This window comes from Gopherus flavomarginatus, chromosome 6 (assembly GCF_025201925.1).
Source record: "Gopherus flavomarginatus isolate rGopFla2 chromosome 6, rGopFla2.mat.asm, whole genome shotgun sequence".
NCBI classification, from domain to species: Eukaryota; Metazoa; Chordata; order Testudines; family Testudinidae; genus Gopherus; species Gopherus flavomarginatus.
In genome coordinates, this window is record NC_066622.1 from 19,217,699 (window position 1) to 19,243,296 (window position 25,598).

The 25,598-nt window shown below is 44.3% G+C and overlaps 1 protein-coding gene across 1 annotated transcript in view; it reads right to left on the reverse strand.

Annotated features, from left to right (window-relative positions):
• Positions 1–25,598, reverse strand: part of PLXND1 (plexin D1) — a 131,315-nt gene that overhangs the window by 69,515 nt on the left and 36,202 nt on the right. Inside the window, exons 2-9 of the mRNA XM_050958351.1 lie at positions 25,212–25,388; positions 21,202–21,333; positions 18,887–18,987; positions 17,949–18,078; positions 15,505–15,679; positions 13,887–13,995; positions 11,917–12,019; positions 1,229–1,333 (exon numbers count right to left, since the gene is read on the reverse strand). Coding sequence (XP_050814308.1) covers positions 1,229–1,333; positions 11,917–12,019; positions 13,887–13,995; positions 15,505–15,679; positions 17,949–18,078; positions 18,887–18,987; positions 21,202–21,333; positions 25,212–25,388 — 1,032 coding nt within the window. The remainder of the gene's footprint in view (positions 1–1,228; positions 1,334–11,916; positions 12,020–13,886; positions 13,996–15,504; positions 15,680–17,948; positions 18,079–18,886; positions 18,988–21,201; positions 21,334–25,211; positions 25,389–25,598) is intronic.

Below are 25,598 nucleotides of genomic sequence, written 5' to 3' on the forward strand. Positions count from 1 at the left end.
TATAGAGACAGTCCCAATTTTTGGGTCTTTTTCTTATATAGGCTCCTATTATCCCCCAAGCCCTGTCCCGATTTTTCACGTTTGCTGTCTGGTCACCCTAGGTGTAATGTACAGAACAAGGTTTTCCCAAAGCTTTGTTAACATCAGAGCCCTACAGCCTGATCCTGCTTGCCTGCTGCCCAAGCCCTTTATGCCTGAAGACATGTCCAAGATCTGCTCATCACTCTGAATAAAAGACAAGATAAGTGGTCATTGGTGTGCACATTTCCCCATTTGGCATCTGCTTTTGTGGTAACCATGTAGATTAATTAGGCCCACAACTGCACATGAAGGTTTGAGAACCTGACCCAAAACAATACAAAACAGTTTTCCATAAATACCAGCATTTATTATATTTCCCCACCCCTCTGTTATTTCCTCTGTCCCTTCCTGGCTTCTAAAACACATCCCAGAATGCATCACTCTGTGGCCACGGCTATGATTTGCATTTGCCCCATGCAACCACCTACATGCCAAAGCATTTCACAGAAAGGGACATCATTCTTTTAAAGTAAAGTTAAAATATATTTCTGTGCCGGTCTGGTTAGTGCGGGGCTTTCTGCCTATATTTCTGGACTTAACTTGGTCTTCATGCTAGCTTTCCCTTTTAACAGTGTTTCTTTCTTTTCCAGAAGCAAGGCCCCGGGGATTGCCCAGAGCACTGCTTGGTGAGCATTCCCTTGTGAGAGCCAGGCACCTGCATGCTCACAGGATGGAACATGGAAAACATATCCCCCAAAAGTGTGAATTTTATTTCCCCCAAACATTTTGTTCTAGAGTATATTTTACAATGTGCATAAATCCACATACTGCACGCATGCCATGAAAGGTCTGGCATGAACTATAATAGGTCCCTAGAGAATGTCTGTATGCAAGCTTAATTTTCCCTTTGCTTTTTCTATTTCAACCCACCCACCCAGGTGGCTACTTTTCATGAATGTCCTCTGCTAGTACAGCTATCTCTGCATTTAATGAAGGTGGAAATGGGTAAGCTGTTTAGGATTAGATTTTAATGGGCGTTAGGTACCTAAATACCTTTGAGGATCTGGGACTTCACTCCTGTATGGGCAGAGGGTGGCACTCCCTCAGCAGAATCCAGTAGTCTGGCTCTTGGACTTGTTATGTGCCACAGTAGGATCACTTGGTTAGCTCATTTGAACCTTTTTGCTTTGCCTACAAATTCAATTACCTTAGGGAAAGCAGCATTAGCCAGTGAGATCATGATGTCCTGAGAAGCTCCCGTGGGCATCGGTTCTAGCGAGGCAGGTACAATCCGTGGACAGTCAGTGGTGCTCTGTAATTTAGAAGACAAGAAAACAAAGAGAGGTTAATGGGAAACTTTGCTGAGGACATGTTGAGCCTTCTCATCACACAGAGACAGAAGGAAACACTGAAAAGTCATGAAAAAGTCCCTTTCAGTCATACCTTAAAGTCAGCCTGAAGCCTTCTAAACAAAGCTGACCTCATGATGTCAGGGAGACTGCATGGCTCGTAGAACTGGGAATGTGACCCTAACCTTTTACCTCTGGGTCACCAGTTTAAGTCCAGCCCAGGAAGGTGGTGACCAAAATCAATACCGTCTGATGGCTGTGTGATAGCAACAAGATGGTCGCCTCAGTCCAGTTCCCAGCAGACAGCTGTCCCCACCACTATCAGCACTAACTGGCACCCTTGCTGGCGGTCTCAGTCTAAGACCAAATGGGAATGAAAACTGAACAACTTTCTCGCCTTGTCTTGCAGGGCTGCTTCATCGTCAGTACCTGTTCAGCGGTTATATAGAGGACTTCAGTCTCCCCCTGACATGGCTGTCAATCTGGGACTCTTCACTTTGCACAGTAAAAAAATTGTTTGTAAATCAAAAGCAAAACCATATGCTCTCACAGGTGCCACTCTGGGGCTGTAACTACAGTCCCATTATTATAGTCACTTAAGTGCTAGGGGAAAGTGCCAGAGGGACACTCAAAAGACACACTGCAATGAACAATGGCAAAGCTTCCTGCAAGACCCTCTCTTGTCAGCAGAAAGCAAAATGTCTTGTAAATTGCAGTGCACATTTCTTTAAGCCCCCGCAGAGATTTCACTTTACAGTGGTCTCTTCTGCACACAGGCATTTCAGACGTGTGTGCGCACATGAGAGAGACAGTGTGAGAGTGTGTGTGCGCATGTGTGAATGAGGGTGGGGGGGCTATAGAAGGTTGTAAGAGGCATTAGAGAATGAGCAGCCAAAGCAGAATCGCAGAATTTAAAGATCCAAGTGAAACTGAAAAATGATTTTTAAAAGTCATCCAGTCTGTGTCATCTCCCACTTTTCTTCTCACTTGGGTGTGATGGCTCAGAAACTGGTCTGATTCTAAACCCAGATCTTTATGACAAACCCATCCAGTTCTTTCATGAGATGTAAATTGCACTGCAAACAGCAGCAGCAAACTAGGCCAGATTCTTCTCTCCATTACCCCAGGGGACATCCAGAGTAATGCCTTTGACAGTGGAGTCACTGGGGTAAATGACAGCAGAATATTTGATCTGATATGCAGAATAATTTATAACAAAGGGCATGATTCTCTTCTCACTTACCGTAGTTACCAGTGGAACTCCACAGACTTCAGTGGAGATATTCCTGACTTACACCACTGTGAAATGAGAATCAGGCTGTATAACACTAAGACACACAGCCGAACATTTTCATATTTCTGGAAGCTCTCTGTGCACTGGGAACTCTTAGCACTTAAAGTGCCTCTCCTGGCTCTTCTAAGCATGGCTTCAGGGTCAATGAATTATCTTAAAGTGTTTGTTTGACTGTGAAAACCCTGTTTCAGTTCTTATCAGGACACTGATCTTAACCAAGCACAGTCAGTGCTGCCTCATCATGAAGATTAAATAACAGACACATGGGAGGGGGAGAGAAGTAAAAACAACAAAGAAAAGGGTTTGAGAGAGATTTCAGTCCAAAGTCTCCTTGAGTGAAAAGAGTTAAAGCGAATGCAGCTGGGGACTGAAAATTTATGTGAAAGCTCCTATGGTCTTGTGTGTCCTTGCATGTCACAGCAACCAGCTTGGCTTGCCAGATAAATACTCTCACAGGGCTGATTAACTCGTTGTCCCGCAGTCCCTTCTCCTGCTGTCCAACGATGACTGGAAAGGGAACTTTCCAGCTGATTAGCTCATTTGTGGCTGGATCAGGGAGAAGGGCCTGAATTTTTAAAATGCTTCTGTGTGGAGCTGATGTGGCATTTTCTTCTCAGCAGCGATGCCACAGGTGCTTGGTTTTTACATAATGTGGAAAGATTTGTAAATGTTTAATTCAGGGTTTTTCAAACTTCATTGCACCATGACACCCTTCTGATAACAAAAATTACTACACAACCCCAGCAAGGGGGACCGAAGCCAGGGCTCCGCTGCCTACAGGCAGTGGGGCCAAAGCCAAAGCTTGAGGGCTTCAGCCCTTGGCTGGGGAGGAGGATCTGTAACCTGAGCCCAGTCACCCAGGACTGAAGCCCTTGGGCTTCGGCTTCAGCCCTACGCGGTGAGGCTTGGACTTTGGCTTCAGTCCCGGGCTCAAGCAAGCCTAATGCCAGCCCTGGCGGTCCCATTAAAATGGGGTTGCGACCCACTCTGGGGTCCCAACTCACAGTTTGAGAACCGCTGATTTTAATTATTTCTCCTCAGGTTGCAGTTCTGAGGGCCTCATTCTCAGGCCTGAACAGTGCCTTGCTCTGCAAGAAATTCTATTAAAATCAATGGGAACCTGAGTCCCCTAGTTAGCAGCAATTCCAGGGGTGCAGAATTAGAGATGTGCCTGAACCGGACAGAAGATCTAAATCTACTTGAACTCTGGGGAACTAAGGATCCTAGTTCTAGACTCCATGCAGTTACCCATGTCAGATAGGATAACACTTCCTCAGTTCCTTTGGTTTTGATACAATAAAAGTGTGGCGGAAGCCAGAGTGTGGGAAAGACTTGGTGAAATCTTCACCAAGTGTCTTAACAAACCTCAGTGAGTTCCAGGTCCATCACGATAATTTTGTACCTTAATCTAGAAATTAGTGATTAATAAATAACAATAATGATAGTAAAACAAGTGTCTTTATTTTGTTCCCTACTGTTTAGGACAACCATTTACCCTGCGTACCCTTCTGACCATGTTATTCCACTTTCTTTATATTTCTCCACTGGCTTCCTCTCCTCCACTTCATCAATTTCAAGCTTCTCGTCCTGATCTTCTCGTCCTGTATAATGTTCCTCTCAGGAATTCTCTGCCTTCATCCCCCGCTCACTCATCATGGCCAACTAGACATCAGCTTGTGAAAAAGGGGTTTGGTTTTGCAAAAAGCAAAAGCAAACCCAGACATGGTTTGGATCTGGGTCCCATTTTATCTGATGCACCAAAATGTCAGAGGTTCTGGCATTGGCATCTCTTAACAATACTTTCCAATCAGTGGCTCATGAGTCTGCAAGGCTGTTGAAGAGCAACCCATAAGAGTGATTTCCTGCTCTCCCTTTCTGAGCAAGTGAAGTACTGGATGGGAACAAACATGAGGCCTTGTGGAGGCAGGAGAGGAATAGACATAAGGACTCAAAGGGAGTCTGTTCCCAAAATATCAATCAAAAGGAAAAAATAAAAAAGATGACCAATTTCTTTCTGGATGTGGTTTGGCAGAGCCACCACTGCTATTCAGCTTCAAATTCATCCCAAACCACAGAAAACAAAATTATCACTTCTCTGCAAACTAATGCCTGCTCTCCTTGTGTCAAGAAGCAACTACTGTCATGTCAATGAACAAGTTTCAGTTAGGGTTACCATACATCTGGATTATCCCGGACACGTCCAGATTTTGGGGTTTTAAATAGCCATCCGAGAGGACTTTGTAAAAATCTAAAAAGGTCTGGGATTTCCCTCCCAGTGCAGAGTGCGGCGCGGCTGACAGAGCCGCGTGGAGCCAGACACGCTGGTTTGAGCGGCATGGTAAGGGGGCTGGGGGGTTGGAGAAGGGGCAGGGGGTCCCAGGTAGCAGTTAGGGGATAGGGAGCAAGGGGGGTTGGATGGGTTGGGGGTTCTGGGAGGAACCTGTCAGGGGGTGGGGGTGTGGAGAGGGGTTGGGGCAGTCAGGTGACAGAGAGCAGGGGGTGTTGGATGGGTCAGGGACTCCTGGGGGGGGGGCTGTCAGGGGTCAGGGGTGTGGATAGGAGTTAAGACAGTCAGGGGACAGGTAGGGGCTGGGGTTCTAGGGGGGCAGTTAGGGTGGTGGGGTCCTCAGGAGGGGGCAGTCAGGGACAAGGAGAAGGGAGGCTTAGATGGGGGTGGGGTCCTGGGGGCAGTTAGGGGCAGGGGTCCTGGAGGAGACAATCAGGGGACAAGGAACAGGAGGGGTTGGATGGGTTGGGGATTCTGGGGGGGCAGTCAGAGGGCAGGAAGTGGGAGGGAGTGGATGGGGCGGGGCTACACCCCGCCCATGGAGTGTCCTCTTTTTTGAAAGTTCAAATACGGTAACCCTAGTTTCAGTGCAATTCTACATTTGTCAGCAAAACTGCAGGTTCCATGCAGTGATTTCTTAGAAAAAAGTCAATCCACTAATGCTATTTTTTTTTTAATCCTTCTAATATTCCAGGAATTTCCTTTGGATTTAAGTAGAAATATCCTGTGTACAAATACATGGTGATCATTAAAAAACATTAAGGACTAATCTGTTGGTTGCTGATTTTCAGTTATCTTCTCTGCACTACTACTGTCATCCACTGCCAGGCCGGTGAAATCAATGGGATATTAGGATCTACACTGGTACATTCAGGAGTATGTCCGGGTACCTGGTTCATTCAGCAGCACAGCAGATGCATTCTACCTGAATGTAGCTGGAATATTCAGCACCAATAAGGAGATCAGAGATGGATGTATCTTTTCCACTTGGGATAAGATTTTCAATAGCATCTAAGTGACTTAGGAGCCTATGTCTGACTGACTTTCAGTGAAATGTAGGTTCTTCAGGGCAGATTTTAAAAGGTATTTAAATTGGAGGTAGGTGTTTTTGAAAATTCTACTAGGCGCCTATCTAGAATGTTAGGTGCCCAAATACCTTTAAATATCTGGCTCTAAGTGCCTAAGTCATTTTTGAAAATCAGATTTAGGTGCTTCTGAAAATTTTACCTTTAGGGTTTAGTCCTTCATAAACCTTTTAAATTATTGTTACACATTTATACAGCACCTACCATCTGAGGATGTCAAGGAGTTTTACAAAAAGGAAACAAGTCTCATTGGTAGGTAATGTTATTATTTTCATTTTCCAGGTGGGGAAATTGAATCACAAAGGAAAAAAGTAAGTGACTTGCCCAAGGTCACACAGCAAACCAATGTCAGGGGAAGGTACAGCTCCCAGGAGGTCTAATTCCTAATCCCTCGCTCTCACCACTGGGCAAAGCTTCTTACATTCTCCATGATTAATCAGCATTGTGAGCCAATGAAAAGGGCCCATGTAACTGAAAAAAAGAGGGCATAGCTTGCAAGCAGAGTGTATGTCTTTATTTGCATACACAAATTAGGTAACTGTGTGTGCAAAAGGGCATTTATGTGCATGCAATAGCCTGATATTCATGTGCAATTGTGCACTCAAATGTGGGTACACACTGGCACACACTTTTTTTTTTATGATTTGTCCCTTAATTAAAACTAAATTCATATCCCTGAAGCATCGTTCAAAAACTTGCTCTAAATTTTTCAGTAAGTAACAGCTGTAAACTCAAGAGACTCAGTGATTCTCAGATGCATCCAAATCTGGAGACAAATCCTCAGGGTTCTTACCCAGCTTTTATTCTGTCCCTACTGAGGCAAATCTCCCATTGACTCCAGAGGGAGTTTTGCCTGTGTAAGAAGCTCAGGATCCTTCTCACTGAGCCTTCTGGAGGTGATTGTCTTTGGCAGCATTGAGCTCATCTGATTACTTTAATCCTCAGTGGTTCAGGCAGTTTGTTCCTTTGATAGTCCAAGGATTCTAGAGGCTGAAAAGCTGTGAGGTGAGGTTGTGGGCAAGGGGTCACTGAGACTGCTATACTTTCCCTAGAGAAGCAAAATCAAAATGATCAGGCAGTAGGTGTAACATGCTCTGTGAATGATTTTTTCCCTGGAGGAAATGGGGGGCAAAGGGGGGAGCATGAAGCTGGGGTTTTGAGTTTCCCTCCCCTGTGCATTCAGGGCTGTACAATTCAGGTTTTGTGGAGATACAGGGCTGGATTCTGCTCTCATTCCCAGCAAGGCAGCGTGAATCTGGAGAAGTAAGTCCACTGAAGCCAACAGAATGACTCTGGATTTACACTGGGAGTGGAATGTGGCCCACAGAAGAGAATTTGCCTGTGAATGAGGGACAGGCTCAGGATGAACACTTAGCTTATCTCTGGATTCCTTTTGTGACCACAGAAGATTGTCATACACTGTACACCCAGGATATATTCTGTGGGACAGTGTTTGTGACTGTGCACTAACTAGGGTGACCAGATGTCCCGATTTTATAGGGACAGTTCTGATTTTTGAGGCTTTTTCTTATATAGGCTCCTATTACCCCCCACCCCCCAGCCCAATTTTTCACACTTGCTGACTGGTCACCCTAGTGCTAACGCAGGCAAGATTATGAACACAATGTAATGGTTTATTATTTTGGAAGTGACTTGCATCTCTTATTGGGTGGAGAGATGTGCCATGGATCCCTCACTGAGGGTTAATTTTAGAATCACAGGCTGTCTGGCTATGTTATTTCTAAGGTATCCATCACAGCAGTGACTGAGACTAATTTATAGTGCTTGCACAGGCAAAACTCTCAGGGGTTAAAAACCGAACGAGAGCATCAAGATCCGACCCACAGACATTAGCCATGGAAAAGACTTTGTTGGGTTAAATGTTGTCAACCTCTCTGTCAGTGCAGGATTGTTCCCTGGAGTGTACTGGCTGGTATTCTGGCCTGTTTATTTTTAAATTCAACCTAGTTATTGTTGAAAAAAGGTCCTTAATATTTTTTTTTAAAGAAAAATGGAGTATCAGCTGGCTTGGGGAGCTGAATTCATTTGATGCATATATCAAGAGTCCATTGTGCCAGCTGCTTGAATGCCCTTGACTGAGAGGTTTTTGTTCATATGCATATTTGGGGGGATCACTGTTTATTCAAATACCTGCATTCACATGGAAAGAAGGATATTCATGAGTGTAATGAATTTCACCATTAATCACCAGTAGGAAAAGAACACAGCGTCTTCAGCACTGGCCCTACTGGAGCAGTAGCAGACTCTTATCATCTGTGTAGACCAGTCACTAAAGGGGGACATGATACACTTACCCAGTGGTACAGGAGCAAGAATAAGGCTATGTCTACACCAGTGTTCCCTCTAATTTTTCCCACCTATGTGTGGAATGAATTTTGTTATGTGCACCAATATAGAGGTGACATGTGACACATGAGGTGGGGCCGAGGGGCTCGGCGTGTGGGAGGGGGCTCAGGGCTGGGGTTGAGGGTTGGGATGCGGGGGTGTAAGGGCTCCAGCTGGAGGTCCAGGCTCAGGGGTGGGACCGGGGATGAGGGGCTCAGGGACTCCTCCTAGATCTCTCTCCCTGCAGCAGCACCTTGACTGGTGGGGAGATGCGCCTCTGCCTGCTGCAGTAGCTCCAGGGCTGGGGCCACAAGATAGGCACCCCTCCCCGGTCCCAGTAGGTCCAGGCCGGGGCTGGGTTTGGGCCAGGGGAGGGGCAGCATGAGGCCGGGCTGTCTCGGCCACGATTGGGTCCAGACTGGGCCACCCTGGCCCTGGATGGGGCTGCGCTGGGTTGCGCTGCCCTGGCTGGGGCCAGGCCGAGGTGCCCCAGTTGTGGTGCCCTGGCTGCAGCTGGGGCATGGCAGGTCTGGACTGCAGGAGGAGCTCCCCAGCCGCGGCAGGTAGGGGGCCAGGCTAGGTTGGGGCTGGGCAAGGGGTGCCCCTCCCCTGGCCGCGGCAGGTCCCCAGGAGGATTCCCTGAGCACCTGCGCAGCGCTGAATAGGCTGCTGTGCAGCTTACAGGGAACTTAGGTCTACACTAGAGACCCTCCAGTGGCACAGCTGTACTGATGCAGCTGTGCCGCTGTAAGATCTCTTATGTATCTGCTCTATGCTGTTGGGAGAGCACTCTCCCGTTGACATAATTAAACCACCCCCAATAAGCGGCAGCAGCTATGTCAGTGAGAGAAGCTCTCCCGCCAACTTAGTCCTGTGCACACTACCACTTATACCAGAGAAACTTATGTCTATCAGGGGTATGTTTTTTTCACATCCCTGAGCGACATAAATTTTGCCAACGTAAGTGGTAGTGTAGACATGGCCTAAGTCACTGTTTACATGTATTTATTTTCCTTTTTAGAAAGCTTCTCTCATCCATAGAGTCCTGCATGGATACAAAATTTGTATCTGCATCCAATCCACAATCTGCAAAAATGGTCTGGGGATATAAACTGAGTATTTGCAGATTTTCACGACTCTACTCATTCAAACAGCAGTAACAACATCATGTGATTTAGTGACTAGTCCCACACACAGAATAGCAAAGAGTCAAAGGGTCAGATTTTCAAAAGAGCTCAGCATGTTAGGTGCTGAGAACTTTTAAAAATCTGGCCCAAAGTGAATGATTCATGAACAAAGCAGGGGCTACAGATTTATACTGTTCATTTAACAATTACAAAATGCTAAGAGATTTGGAAAATCTGTTCACAGATGAGTCACAAGCAGAGAAGAAGGTTAAATCTGCAATGAATATTATTCTCAAAGAACGATTTGACTGGCTGTGACTCAACAGATGCATGAAGCCTTTCATACTGTTTTTATATGGAAAGAACCATATATGATAAAAAGTTGCAATGTATCGGTCATATCTGCCTTCCTTCTTTAATGAATTACATGAGTTCCAGAGATTTCCACAAAGGGAGGCAGGGTATGAAGGGGCATGAATGGAAAGCAATCAGATCTCTGAGGTCAAGTCTGGAAGAGAGAATGGAAAATCTAATATATGGCCAAGGTCCTTGTATAAAGGTAACAAGCAAGGGGAATCTCTGTCTGAATGAGCCTGAAAGAGGCTCAGAGTGCTAGCACCAAAGAAATATTCAATTTAAAATGTAAAAGCTTGGCTTCGAGGTTCAATAAATTGATTGCTAAAGGCCAATTTTATTTAAATTAGCTTCAGTTTAAATTTCAGAAGCTTGAGTATGCCAAGTTTCTGTGTTATTCGGAGCTGTAATTTGGATAAAGGCAATTTTCTGCACTCGCCAGTGGCGCTCTAGTAAGTTAGCTGCCATTTCATTAATGTACCACAACAGCCTAGTAAAAGCTAAATGAATTGTAAGGTATTGCTAGATTTATTTTATTGCTTAAATCCAGGCATCCCAAGGTGTGTGGAAATAAAGGCATTGCTCCAGTTTGAATGGTAATAAAGAACCCAGGGACAAAGCCTGCTGAAATAACCAGGAAAGCTGAACATGTACATTGGAAGAATCCCACACAGGAACAATTCCTTACTCTGTTACAAGATACACAGACACACATAGCTGTGTCAACGACAAGAAAACCAGAGGTAAACTGACGAAAGGTGTTGGACTGACCACCCAGGAAACTGAAGTCCTCTTTTTAGCTGTAGAACAGGCAGGGCCGGCTCTAGCCATTTTGCCACCCCAAGCACGGCGGCACGCCGCGGGGGGCGCTTTGCCGCTTGCCGGTCCTGCGGCTCCGGTGGATCTCCCGCAGACGTGGCTGCAGAGGGTCCGCTGGTCCCGCGGCTCCGGTGGGACCTCCCGCAGGCGTGCCTGCGGCTGCTCCACCGGAGCCACGGGACCAGCGGACCCTCCACAGGCACGCCTGCGGGAGGTACACCGGAGCCGCCTGCCGCCCTCCTGGCAACCGGCAGAGCGCCCCCCGCGGCGTGCCGCCCCAAGCACGCGCTTGGCGTGCTGGGGCCTGGAGCCGGCCCTGAGAACAGGTACAGCTCAATGTCAGTTTCCCCCACAATGCTTCTTCCTCAATAGAGGGACCACTTCAAGAATGGAGAGGGCAGACTAGACTCCATCTCAATACAATTTTTTATGCCTTCTGCTGAAGCTGCTAACGTAGGTGCTAGTTGGGACCAACAGGTTATGTAATGTTGACACTTATCTACTAGAAGCAGGACTGAGACCACAGAACCACTTTGCACAGCTCACTGAATAGCCTTTCACTGTGACCACTTTCAGTCACTACCTGGAGACGCCATGTGATCAAGCACACACATGGGAACTAGCAACTGCTCGGTTCTAACCCTGGCTCTGCTACCAGCTCTCTGCATGCTCTTGGGTAAGTCACTTCACCAATCTTAGCATCAGTTTCCACATCTGTGAAGAGAAGGCAAGAATACTTACTTACCTACCTCACCGGGTGTTAATCAATACTGCATAAATGCTAAGTATTCTTGCTACTAATTGGAGAGAGATTCAAATGGTGATAAGCTCTGTATCCCATCACCAATCCAGACAGAAGCATTTTCAGATCCTGTGAGCTTTCTAGTGTCTAGAAAGCCATTACTCCTGTGCACTAACACACAGCTTTTTATTTCAAAATCTCAATGCTCTTTAAAAAGTGCAGGAACATTATCTTAATTGGGGAAACTGATGCACAGAGTGGAGAAGAGACTTTCTGAAGGCCACACAGCAAGTCAGTGACAGAGCCAGGAACAAAGCCTCAGTCTCCTGAATCCCAGCCCCATAGCTGACCCCATATATATTCAGTAAAGTATTCTAAACCCAATGGCATCTGGTCAACACAGGAAATTCCTCCAGGAAAAGACAGAATATAATAACAATAATGCAGCCAGCTTACAAAATCTGCAAAATCACAAAGCCCAATGTGCCTTACATTCATCTTTAGTGAGTCGTCACAATCAGAGTAATTGGAGACACACATGTATTTCTTAGAGCACCAATAACACTTCCATTTGGTCGAGAGGCAGCTGGTACATCTGAAATGCATAAAAAGCAGGTGCATTTAATTTTTAAAGGCCATGTCGATTTCAGCCCCCTTCTCAGAGCCCAACGTCAGTGTCAGGTTATAGTTCTTCACATACCTGTAGATTCTGTGTTCTCTACTTTATGGTCCCTAGGACAAATCCATTCAGAGAAGGCTCTGGTCATTCTATCCCTCCTTTTATTGTCAGGGCTATGCTGAGGCCCAAAAGCTCTTGAGGCTGTTCCCCTGATTCTGCATCAGGCTGGCCCTTTGTGGGGAATGACCTCTCCACAAGCAGATAAAGGTGTCAGTTCCATTAGTAAGTTCACCCTGGCTCACACAGTCAAAGCTTCCAGACTACAGAATGACGTTAGGCAGCCAGTGAGTATTTGAGCCCCTCTCCCATTTTTTAAAATATGTCTTTTAGACCCTGTAAATTTTCCCTTTAAATCAGGTGATACTAATTTTTCTGGTGGCTTTTTCAATGGCTTTGTGTAGAGGCTGTGGAATCCTGCACTGACTGGGTCATTGGGTCACATCATTATATCCTGTAAATGTGCATAGAGTTCCATGGGTTGAAACCAGGATCACAATCTCATTATATCCAATGAGGGATACATAGCTATTCCCAAGCAGTTCTGGAAATGTACAGGATGGGACTCAGCGTGTCAAATGCATGGATTATTTGTCTGTTTCTGTTGTTTAACCCTTAGAATCAGAAGACAAATGTACCTAGCCTGATGGCTTTCAGCAGAGAGTTGGGAGCCAAGTATACCTGGCTTCTCTTCAATCCCTTCTTCTCCCTCTAGCCTGACAGCTGTCTGGCTCCCTGCTCCTAACTCCCTCCTCTCTCTCCAATGAGGTTCCTCTGGCTTTCTTAGTCCTCTTTTGGACCCTCCCAGAACCACTGTAGCCCTGCTCCATCCAGCAGCCCACAGCCACATGCTGCTGGTCCACATCACTGCACAGGGTTGCTCTGGGTTCCAGGCCAGTGTGTCTGCACCCCAGCTCTCACCTCCTGCTGTGATTCCCCCTCAGACCCTGCTGGTTTCTAGCTTGAGGAAGTGGTCAGAAACAGGCGGTGGAATACATCATGAGGTCAGCCACGAGATGATGGGCTTGTTTCTGGGGGATGTGGGGGTGGGATGATGACAGGGCATTTGGGAATCTGAAGGCATGAGTACAGATCTGTCCTCACTTCCCTGCAGCCAGAAACCCTCCCTCTCCTTGGCACAGCAGCCTTTAGATACCTCCACTAAACCCTTGGAAACTGTCCAGTCCCCAAGGTATGATGCTTCCAAGGTCCCCTGATACTATGGAGATGGATTCTCTATAAATACTTTAGATTAGATTAAATGCAGTAGACTGACTAGATACATTCGATGCACACACAGATTAGCATGAGAGTGCTAAAGAGTTGGAGATTAGCCAGCACACCAAGGGTTAACACAAAAAACTTTCAAATAAAAATATTGTTCATGTTTTTTTTTTTAAAGAAAAAGATAAGCCAGGCTCCATCAAAATGTCCAGATGGCTTGAGAGGCTGCTAGGACCTTCCTGTATAAATCCCTGGCAATCATCATCCTCAGTCCTGCCAAATCCTGCCCAGGACTCAAATGTCCCGCTGGCAGGGAGGGCTTTTCCGGCTCAGTTAACCCCACAAGAAAGGACCCTCAGATGATGCATATGCACCATTTTGAATTGCTCAATTTACATCTGTTCCCCTGGCACAAAAGATTTGGGAGTTTCAAGCACCAGGTTCTAAAGTGAGACACTGCAGAGCAAGCTACTATTTGTCAACACCCTGCCTTCTCCCTCCACTCTGACCTCCCCCCAAACTGCTTTGGCTCCTGTAATTTATGGAAGGTGAGATCACTTACGCCGTTTTGGGGTAAATATGTCCAGTTCTTTTGCAATCATAGATGGTGAAATTGGCCCAGACAATATTTTTCCCGTTGACCCGTATTGCAGTTTGAACAATCACATGGTCTGAAACAAGCAAGCCAAAGAAGATTGGATCACAAGAGAGTTTCTATTTTTTGCTCAATCTTAGAGGGCAAGACAAACTTCTGAGTAAACAATATCCCAGCTGCTGAAATTTTTTCTCTGGGGTTTCCTGTGGGTTGCCTCACAGAGTTCATATGTTTCCCATTTAGCTCCCCTAACTTTAAACCCCTTGCCCCCAAAGTTAAATTAGTATCTTTATCTACTCTTGGTCCTAAGTGGCATTTTTAAAGATGTTAATTAAATCCGATTAGTCAATATGTTTTAAAACCTCATTAATTTTCTCAGTGTGGACAAACCAACAGAGAATGGTGAAAAATCCCATTTTTGGCTACCAACATTTGTAAACTACATTTCTCCTATTGTTTGCTTAATTGCTTAATTTTTTGAAATCTTATGATAAACACCCCTGGGATGAGAGTCAAAACCTCTTCCAAGAAGTGCATAAAAATCAAAAGATAGGCTTCCAGAAATTGGCTTGGACATTACCATAAACAACAATAACAAAGCAGTTCAATCACTACCATTCTTCCTACAACTGGTGAGAACATCAAAGACATCTTTTAAAACTGCCTAATATGAGTGGGATTTTCAAAAGTGCTCAGAGTGTTGGCCTAACTCTGCTCCCACTGAAGTCAATGATTAAACCCCCATCAACTTCAGTGGAGCAGTTAGACCAATGGTGAAGACTTGTGAAAATTCCATCCAAAAGTCTAGAATGTTTAGGTCAAAATTTTCAAAATTGTCTACAGATTCTGGATGCCTCACTGTTTGAGTACCCAGCATGACACAATCTGGGCCTGATTTCCAAAGGCATTGGGTGTTCATCTCCCCTGACTTCAAGTGGGACTGCAAATGTGCCTATGAATGTCAGGTCCCAAGTATCTCATGCTGAGCATCCAATTTTGGAGGCATCCAAAGTTAGTGGCAGGTTTGAAGATTTCAGTCTTAGTATTTTGGAAAGAGCAGCGTGCAGATAATAGTATTAGCATTCCAGAGCTGTCTCAGACCACACTTCACTTTTTCTTTTGGATTTTTTTTCCGAAATGTATTTTTGAAAGGAAAGTAAAATAGTAATGATTAGAAATACCAGTAATGCTATTATTTATAAAGAGCTTAAACTTGTAGATTTCTGTACTCATTAAAAGAAAATTAAAAAACAAATTTTATCTGGGCAACATAAGCAAAACCCAGTAAGTTACAAACCTGAACTGGTTTTTCAATTCCACCAGTAACAATAGATGGATTTGAAAATACTGATTGACAACTCATGTTAGAATGGTAAAAAGATTTCAGGAACTTCCTGCAGTGATTATAATGTGACATTTCATATACTAGAGAAGCTGCTCAGCTTTCCTTTTTTCCAATGTTTTCTATAAATAGTATTATTTGCAAAAAATGACCTTTAGCCCCAGAATCAATATAATAATTAAGAAAATTAATTCCATAAAAGAAGTTTTGGAATGTAAGTTGAGCCCATTTTCCATTACATACCTTGACTGGGTGGGAACGCGGGATATTTTTCTCTTGGAAGAAAATTACAATAAATAAAATAGTTTACATCATTTCCAGGGACTTTGGCGACAGTGTAGATATTATTTCCATAATCACAAGACATCTCCATTCCACTGAGGCTCGGGATGTTCCCATTTATTTGGATTATCATGGCCTTAAATTTGGACAAAAAGTTCAATTATTGCCATAGAAAATGATTTACAGAGTGGACAAGGTGAGTGAAGCATATGGACTAACTAGTTCAGCAAAAATGTCCACTGACAGCTGATTTTTTCAATACACTTCTACCTCCATATAAAGCGACGCGATATAACATGAATTCGGATATAACACGGTAAAGCAGTGCTCTGGGAGGGCAGGGCTGCGCATTCCAGCAAATCAAAGCAAGTTCAATGTAACACAGTTTCACCTATAATGTGGTGAGATTTTTTGGCTCCCGAGGACAGCATTATAGAGGGGTAGAGGTGTATTTATTTTGTCATATGCGTCACACGGTGTACAAGAAATTACTACAGTAATACACCTTTGTCACTACTGAGTTCCATTGTTTCCGTAAGTAAATATATAGGGAATGTTTATAGTTTGACACTCAGAACTACCCATGTGCTTTATTCAGATGGTCGTCCAAAGACAAAGCCAACATAAGAGCCCCACTACACAAATCTGAACTGCTCCTTTCCATCTGGAATGTGCCACCTAGCCCACTCCAACCTAAGCACTTTACTGGTTCTATCCTCACCTTGTCTTGGAGCACACCTCTTCCCTTTGCAGCAGCAGCTCCTTGTGGAACTTCAAATACCGCCAGGGTGGGATTATGCCCATGAAACAACAAGAGGAGAGTGGGGCAAACTTCTGGATCTGAAATTCTTGAACTTTGGAGAAATTCTAGTCTGTAGTCAAACCTTCAGGCCGATGACTAGCTGTGTTCTAGGCCCATAGTAAGAAAACCCTTCTGCCCCAGTAAGGAGTCCATGTGATCCTGATGCCCTCCACCCCGCCTAGGAGAGAGGCGCCTCTCAGGAACTCAAGGAAAGGGGGCAGGGTAGCTGCTCTAATTTATTGAAGTGTGTATGAAAAGGGCCAATCTGGTTGAAGGGCTAGGGGTGATTGGTGAAGAAAATATAGCTCTGCACTCCCCCAAAGGGAACTTCAAATGCATTTTTGGTGGTTTATTTTTTGTAGTGAAACTTTTTGCCTAAGCAGCTGCAGGAATTGAAGGTTTTGAGGTACTGGCTTTTCTTTTGTACATGATCTTAAAATAAAACCCCAATAGCTAAGTTCTCTGCAGTTGTGACTCCAAGGCACAGTCAATAGGGTTATGCCAGCAGATCATTTGACCCCAAGCCTTTGCTTCAAAAGAGCCAAATGAGAGTTTTCTGTGGCTTTGTGGCTAGGACTGTGGGTCCCAGTTCTGATAGACCCAGACTCTGAACTGAACATCTCCCCTGAGCTCTGGAGAAGTTTGGAGATGCAGCCAAACTCTGAGCCTCACACAGATCTTGAAACTTAATTAAAATACAAGTTTGCTGCTGAAGAAAACTAAGTACATAGTCAGGGACCCTCTAACCCAGCTGTTTCCAGATGTTGTGTTTCAGGTTTTAGGGACTGGTACGCTGGGTTCCCTCTCCCCACCTGTGCTGGGCACTGGTCCATTTTGCTGCATGCTTCCCACTCAGTAGCTCATTCCAACACACTGGAGCTGATCAAAGTCTTTTAGATGAAAAAGATTTTTTTTTTGTTGAAAAATTCCCTTTTCTCAAAACAAAAACTTTTTCTATAAAACCTATGACATTATCAAAAAGTTTAGCAAATTTTTTTCATTTACCAGAAACTTGGTTTTCGGTAAAGAAACCATTTTGATACAAACTTCAAAAATAGTTGATTTTGATATAAATGTTGGTTAAAAAAATTATAAAAAATTTCATGAAAAACAGATGAGTTCATTTAGAACCCCAGGAAAGGGAACAACCTCAAAATTTTATTTTATTTTTTCAAAATTGTTTTTCCCATTTTTTTAATGGGTAAAATTTTCAAAAGCATTCATGTGACTTAGGAGACTAAGTCTCATTTTCAAAAGTGACATAAAGGCATTTTGGAGCCCAAGCCCTATTGATTTTCAATGAGACCTAGGTGCCTTTTGAAAATGGGACTTCTGTGCTTTTGAAAATTTTGCCACAGCTCTGTAATACACAATGGCGCTTGGGCTGCTCCAATGACCAGTCTCACCACTGAATGGGAAGCAGTGGACAGTAGCTGGTACCAGCTGGAACATATGAGGTGGGAGTCTGGCAAACTGGTATTATTGCCCCCAAAATGTTTAGAACCATTATTCTAGCTACAGCAATGACATCTGTGGACACCGAGAACAGATGGTGACTTGTGGCCTACAGCACTTTATTAACCTGTATCCACATTAGGTGTACCTTGTTGTCATTGTCAATATTAATTTCCGATGGCATGATTGTCATTGAAGGACACTGCTGCACTCCCTCACTCGCACTTGTCCAGAAATTTGGCTCAGTGGAATTAACACACTCGTGCTGCAGAGAACACCTGAAACAAACAGAGGCACAACTTATGGTGGGATGCCTATCGAAATAGTGATAAACTGTTGTGACAATTACGAAGAAGGTCCTGTAGAAATCTGGAGACTTCTTCCCATTTCTCCATCTTCTGTGTATCAGCCTATTGTGCTACTGCTATAGTTAATGGCTACAGTTATCACGATATCAGCATACCACTCCTGTTAGCATCAATGGGACATATGTGTATGTGATGGAGAGAGATTAGACCACAATGACTGAGTGCAGAACAAAAGAGAAATAGCTGTACATGTACATGTGCGTTTGTTCAAAAATCCTGGACCTGATTTGGGAAGACAAGTCTAATTTTGTGGCCTGATTTCTAGGTATGCGTTGAATTGTGCCCAAAGGTAATTGCAGCCGCCAATGACTGAACTAAGATCTCTTACTAGCCGTTTGCACTCACAGTCAAGTGATCGGTTTCAGAGTGGTAGCCGTGTTAGTCAGTATCAGCAAAAACGAGGAGTCCTTGTGGCACCTTAGAGACTAACACATTTATTTATTCATTGATTAGATGACTAACACCTCTTATTTGCATTCACAATAAGCTGTAGTCATAAAATGCAGATGCAATTAAGTGTAAGCAAAGAAGTGCACTCTCACAGCTTGAGATTTGGTTGAAACATCTTTAAAAGGATTGCCCTGTATTTGGTAAAAACTGGGAAAGATCAGGCAAAGGTTGTAAGCTAGCGTGGCTCTGCAGCAAACCATCAGTCTTCTGAAACTCTGAGGAAGAAGTCCAAAGACAATCACCCAGGAGAAGATACAAGAAGTTCTACCTGGTCTCCATTGTACACCATCCACAGTAAGCATCAGCTGCAGCCAGGCACTCTGTACATGTTGTATACTGGTCACAGGCAGCCACCTTCACACGGGTCATCTGTGCAGCAAGCAAAACCCAAAGTCACTATCATTCCCAAGGTATCCAAACATTTTCAGATGCCACAAAAAACCCCAAACTCTCTGGTGTGTGTGCACTTTTTGACAACGGAAAGGAAACCTCTAGCTGACACTAAGGAGGTACTGATGAGACACACACGTGGTGAAACACTTCGAATAATAGACTAGATAATGTATTAGGATATGTACTAAGAGGGAACAATCCTGCCTTGGCAGGGCTAGATTTTTCCATTACTCCAATTTATGGTTCTGTGAGTAATGGGAGCACTAGCTGCAAACAGAAGACTATATGTCTCTGTTTCTTGTTAGCCAGCATCTTCAGCATAACTGCAAGATGGGGGACAGCAACATTACTAAAATACAAAATCCCTTTGATGGTTTAGATGGGACCAGTTTTTGTCACCATTTCACCACACATTACTTGGGTCATGATAAGTGTGAGTATCTCAAGATTTCATACTTGCCAGACCCCTTCTAGAAGGAGGTGAACAATGTTTGTCTATTTATGAAGTGACCAGAATGTACCTAGGAGTACAAAATCATTCACGTATAGGGAAATATGATTCCTGGAAGAGCAAGTAGGTCAGCAGTACCTCTGGTGACTTGCTCTGTAAGAACCACTTGGAAGGGGAGAATGCAGTCATTTGTATGCTTTCTTTCCTAGATTTTTAAACACTTGGAAAAGAAGACTGCGTGGTTTTCTTGATAATTTAGAGTCTGACAATGCAAGGTGCTGAGAGCCCTCACTTCCCAAAAGTAGCTGAGTAGCATCTCAAACAACCAGTCATCTGGGCCAGTTTCTCCTCTCCTTATCCTCAAACACATGCTGTGCACAGCTTCCACATATGCTTGTCAAGATTCCCAAGATGTAAATTCCATTGTCAAAAGGAACTGATCTGGTCTAATTTAAAGGAAAGGGCCAAGCTATCTGATCTGAAGTACTGCACACGGGGGTTTTAGTCAGCCCAGGATAAAGTTCACAGCTGGTGTCTTTTTGTGCTCCGAAGTGTTTGTGAGGTGTCTAAAAGGTCTGAGATATTACTACAGGCACCTTGGGAGAGTTATGTGAAATGATAATGGCCAGTCTGCAGGGAATTACAGCTGGAAAGTATAAATACAACATATAAAATTAGTGGTTGTGTGTCTGTTTCAACAAATTAAAATGTAATTCAGGACAGACTACCACAGCTTGGAGCAAGAATTGAACTCTATTCCTCCTCAGTTGTTCACTTAATAGAAGGCAAGGAGACACCATTTGTTTCTTCCTGCTGTGGAATTTTCAGGCCTCTCCAAAGAGAGAGCCTTCCATGCTGGATAGTGCCCTCCTATGGGATGAGGTGTGTGAATTTTTAGGTACAGTGAAACCTGCCCTGAGGACCAGCTCCAACAGGCAAACCATTTTCTTGAGTGACCCTTTAAAAGTATCCCCAAAATTTCTAGTACAATGTTATCCAGCTTTCAGATAAGCCCAACGTCTACTTATTTTTGCCAGCCTTGTAGGTAATTGTTTAAGGCATGTTTCACTGTAGCTTTCACCTTTAGTTGCATAGAGATGGGTGAACTAGTTCAGATAACAGGAATCAACCTGAACCGTGGCCCCAAACTTCAAATAATCATTATGAGGTTTGAAAAAGTTTGGGTAACTTTTTATTCATTTTCACTAGGAGTGAAGCTGACACGAATCATGCATCCAACCCCCTGAAACTTATGAAAGTTCAGATCCAGAACTAAACTTTGCAGCTGGATCTGGTCTCAGTAATGGGTCAACGCAAACCTCCAGATCCACATACCCCCAAATTCGGTGACATTTTGATCTGAACTTTGAGGCTAGGACCTACCTCTAATTTTCATGTCCCTCTGAATTTCCAAGTTCTGTTCAGAAGTGCCTGTACCAAAACTTTGGACAAAAGGCTATTCTCACAATATTTCTAGCCTGGCCAGAAGGAAATGGTACCAGAAATCTTGCAAAGAAGTTTGTTCCTATGTGACTTCTAGCCTTATATATAGACTCAAAAGGTATGGATGGTTCTGAAAAGGTTTGATCTAAACTTTGAAGTGATTCCTAACCTTTACAAGTCTGTTCATTACTGGTATTAAAAGAATATTTCTGCTCCCTTCTGTTCCTTAAGCCAATGCTGATTGTAAATATCATAAGAATGCACTTTGCCAAATGTATGGAGAACACAAGTCCTACCTGATAGGAAGTCATGAGATAGAGGTAGCTGGAATCAGAAGGATCAAACTGCATGATGGGATGAACGGATTCCCCATAAGCCACTGAAACTGACTTCCTGCTAATAATCTCCGTGGCACTGTTCAGATTAATCTATAGTGAGAAAGAACCATTTGTTGAGATCAAACATTGTTATGGGGGAGATGTTTTTCTCACTTTTTTTATAAACTCAGAAGTAAAATGGTGACCAATAATGCCTTATATTTTCACATCAGCTTTAATCCCAAAATGCTTCATAAACTGCACAAACACAGCACTACTGAAGTGCAGCCACCAATGGGGTGGAGGGAAGCAATTCTGCCTGGAACACAGAACACTTGTGAGGGGAAGTGAAATATGGGTCGGTGACATGATCTCCATTTTTAATGTCTCAGGCCAAAGACTCCTACTTAGCAAGTTGCATGGAACTCCCTTTTTCTGCCATGAAAGGGTGAAGAATCCTGCCACCAAAATGACTTACAGGACCTAATTCCGATCTCACACTGGTGTTATGTCAGTCTAATTCAGATCATCTCAATGGAGTTACTCCTGATTTAAACCAGTATAAATAAATTCAAAATTAGGTCTTCAGACATATACGGGCAAATTCATTGTTATCATTATTATCACCATCATCATATTGGAAAATTATTTTATTTCCAAATCTTTATAGAATCAATTATGCTCAGAAAAGTGTTATTTGTATGACAGCAGCATTCAGAGGCCCAACTCCAGTTGAACCCCCATTATGCTAGATATTGTACATATACATTGCAATCTACTAACTAAATAGATAAGAAACATGGAAGAGAAGAAATATTATCATCTCCATTTTAAACATGGGGTCAAGGAAGATTAATGACTTCCTGAAGTCACACCAGAAGTCTATAGACAGGAACTTAACCCACATCTCCTGACTCCCAGTTGTGGTGCCTTAACCACACACCATCCTTCCTCTCTTCCAGCTAATTTTCCCCGTGCCCCTATAAGCTTGGCTGTTGCTAGTGTTTTTCTTCACAAGATATCTCTCTCTGTGGGTCCTGATGCCTCACAGGCCTTGCTACACTCGCCTTTTTGCCCTTAAAAAATTCCCACCAATGCTACGCACTGGCGTAGCTCCACCAATGAAAGCATTGGCAGGAGACCCAGTACAGACAAGGCTGCAAACAGTGTTACCATTGTGTAACCCTCAGCGCAGGGCTGGGTGACATGGTGGTAATAATGCTGATGGACAGCAGACGAGCTACCTAGTCTAGAGCTTCCCCTATTGCAGCTATGCTGGAGTTAGCAACAGAGGGAAATTTTCAGGGAAAAGGATAGTGTAGATATAGCCATAGGGAGCTCTTATGCTTTTGGACTGGAGCTGACTACACCTAACCTGGTCTAACTTCTGAGTAATTCAGCAAAAATACCTCTGCATCTGTGTACTGGGTTCCAGCACCTGACATCAAGATGACTCAGCAGAAAATCCCTGTATCCCCAGGGAGGGTGCTAGGCTCTGCCATGCTTTACACTACACTGTAAGCTCAGCAGCTTTGAAAGCATTATTTTTCCAGTAACAACTCTCTTGATTGTGGCACAGATAATGGTCCCTATGATATGCCATCCTGCAGTGTGTTTGATTCCCCATGTGACTGGCAGCCATCAACACTGCTGGGGGAGCTGGTCCAACACTACTTCTGCCCTCCTGCCGTCTTTTCTTGGACAGCAAAGATCTGAATTATAACCCGCACAAAGTATTCTGTATGCCATGCCAAGTAACAAAGAGCCCTGAAGGTAAAAAGGCTTCTGGTTACGCAGCTGTGTTGCAGAATTAAATTATAGCTATCTGAGCAAATTATCCCGGGTAGTCAGGAGCCTCTCTCTAATGGACATTCAGCAGATAAGGCTGCTTTCTCTGAAACGATAATGGAAGCAGAACTGTTAATACTGTGTGAACGGGAGCTGCATGTGGGATGTGTTTTCACCCTTGGCCCTGTGCACCTGGCTATGACGTCAATTACCTACCACCCTGTTGGATTACCTCCCCCTCTAGGCAAAAATGAAACCAGAGAGCTTCTCTGAGCTCTTTCCCACTTTTCTGCCAGGAGCACTTGGAAGCAGTGAGAGAAATTGGATTCATTTTCTCTTCTCCAAGTATTTTGATCCAATATTCCAAATGATGTACTATTAGCTCGGGGCTGAGATAAAGCAGATTCCAGCTATGTCTCTCCTAGATGGTCTTTTTCTACTCTTATGGGCTTACTGAGGCAGGGACTTCAGTGAACTGCTGTGATTGGCTGGAACGTAAACCTTCCCTTGGCAAACACTAAGCATTGAGGATATTGAAACCTTGGCCCTGCACCTTGGCTCTTGATTGAGGCTAGTGCATTGCCCTACATTGCCTTTAGTGCATTGTTTCAACAGAGACACAATATTATATGCATGGATTCACACCTGCTTCAGAGTTTAGCACTGGGGAATGATCACTCAGTGATTCTTCAGTCTATAAGGAGCTTTTAAAAACCATCAAATCAAGGGAAGAATTTATTAGGACACTGCTAATAAAAAATGCTGTAAAATAGCATTTCAGCTGCAGTCTTTTGTTTCTACAGTATATTACGGTAAATACAACACAATCACATTGTAGCCTTAAATATGTACTGATTAACAGATACCAATTACCAGGCAACGTATATCATTGTATAGATTAAAGTAACATCCAGCTACTTCTTTATTGCAGAATGAAAGCCTGTGCTCAGAGAGAGCTTGTCAAATGATTTTTTTTTCTATTACTGTGAATACAGTAATGGATAAGTGGGTTGTACTGAAAGTCCGAATGACTGAACTCTTTATTCTCAGTGCAGTTACAGCGTGGGCAGCACCAGTGCACACTTCCTTCACATTGCTATGTTAACGTGCCTCAGCCCTGCATGGGAAGGGCCACTTCTCAGGGTCCAGTAGTCCTCTCTCGCTGCTGAGGCTGCCAACAAAGGTACCATGTGACGCTGGTTTGAGCAAGAGGGGCATCTCTCTACTGCAAACCAGACTGGGACCAGGGGCGGCTCTAGGCATTTTGCCGCCCCAAGCACGGCAGGCAGGCTGCCCTCCGTGGCTTGCCTGGGGGAGGTCCCCGGTCCCACGAATTCGGCGGTAGCCTGTGGGAGGTCCGCCGAAGCCACGGGACCAGCGGACCCTCCGCAGGCATGCCACGGAAGGCAGCCTGCCTGCCGCCCTCGCTGCGACCGGCAGAGTGCCCCCCGCGGCTTGCCACCCCAAGCATGCGCTTGGCGTGCTGGTGCCTGGAGCCGCCCCTGACTGGGACTGACAACTTGTTTCACACAGGCCACCAAACAGTTCTGAGATGATCAACACTAACAGCACTTTTCTAGTGCCTTTCACCCCGGTATCACCATTTGCCCACATTACCTGAATCTCCCAATTTCCCTGCAGCCAGCTCTGGGGTGGAATATATCAGCTAGTTAACCACGCACAATGATGTGACATAACATTTGTAGGATGGGAAGCAAATGTATCCAGCTGAAATTGCCAGGGGAATTTAGGTAGGCAGCGTGCAAGTTCAAGTTGGCATTTAACCAGGACACAAGTAGTAACAACCCTATTCTTATGAAAAATGTCATGAGATATTTAATGACCACAAGGGGTCAAAAACTCTGTTTTATGCCTCATCTGAAAGAAGACACTTCCAGTAGCACACTGCCCCATATTATTATGTGGGGTGAATCATTGAAACCACTTCCTGTTGCATCTAGGAGCAACCTAGTAGTCACCCATCCAAGAAATGAGCCAACCCATCCCTGCTTATTTTGGGAGGCCTGCAGAACTACACACTGTGAGGTGGTACAGAAAAAGCTTTCAGTTACTGCCATCCTGGGTACTATACAAACCAATGGTGCGAGAGGTGAAAGGCTCCAAACCCCACCACCCATCCCTGAACCATCAACTCCCTTCAGCGCTTCATTCTTATCTCTCTAGTAACATGCTAATTTTACCTTCAGGAGTCTTCCATTCGCTGTGCCCAGAAACACAACGGTGTAATTATTGACACTGGAAACGGCCACTGAAGTGAGGCCCTGGTATTTGAACATTGGTGTTGCCTTTATGGGTTGCAGAATGGCCAAAGGGTGCTGGAGATGGGCTGCTCCACAGTCTAATTGCTCTGGCTGAAGCTGAAAAGAAACATTCATGTCAAAGCGTGGCAACAAAATAAAATACTTCTCACTGAGAATATACCCTTTGAACAAAACAACCCATTGAGGGTTCTATGCCTTACCATTGGATAGTAAATAGGAAATATTAGTGAGTAGTTACAATTGAGAAAATGGCTGTAATAGTGGCACCTTCTTACTCATTAAATCTGCTTGCTGGGGGCCAAATCC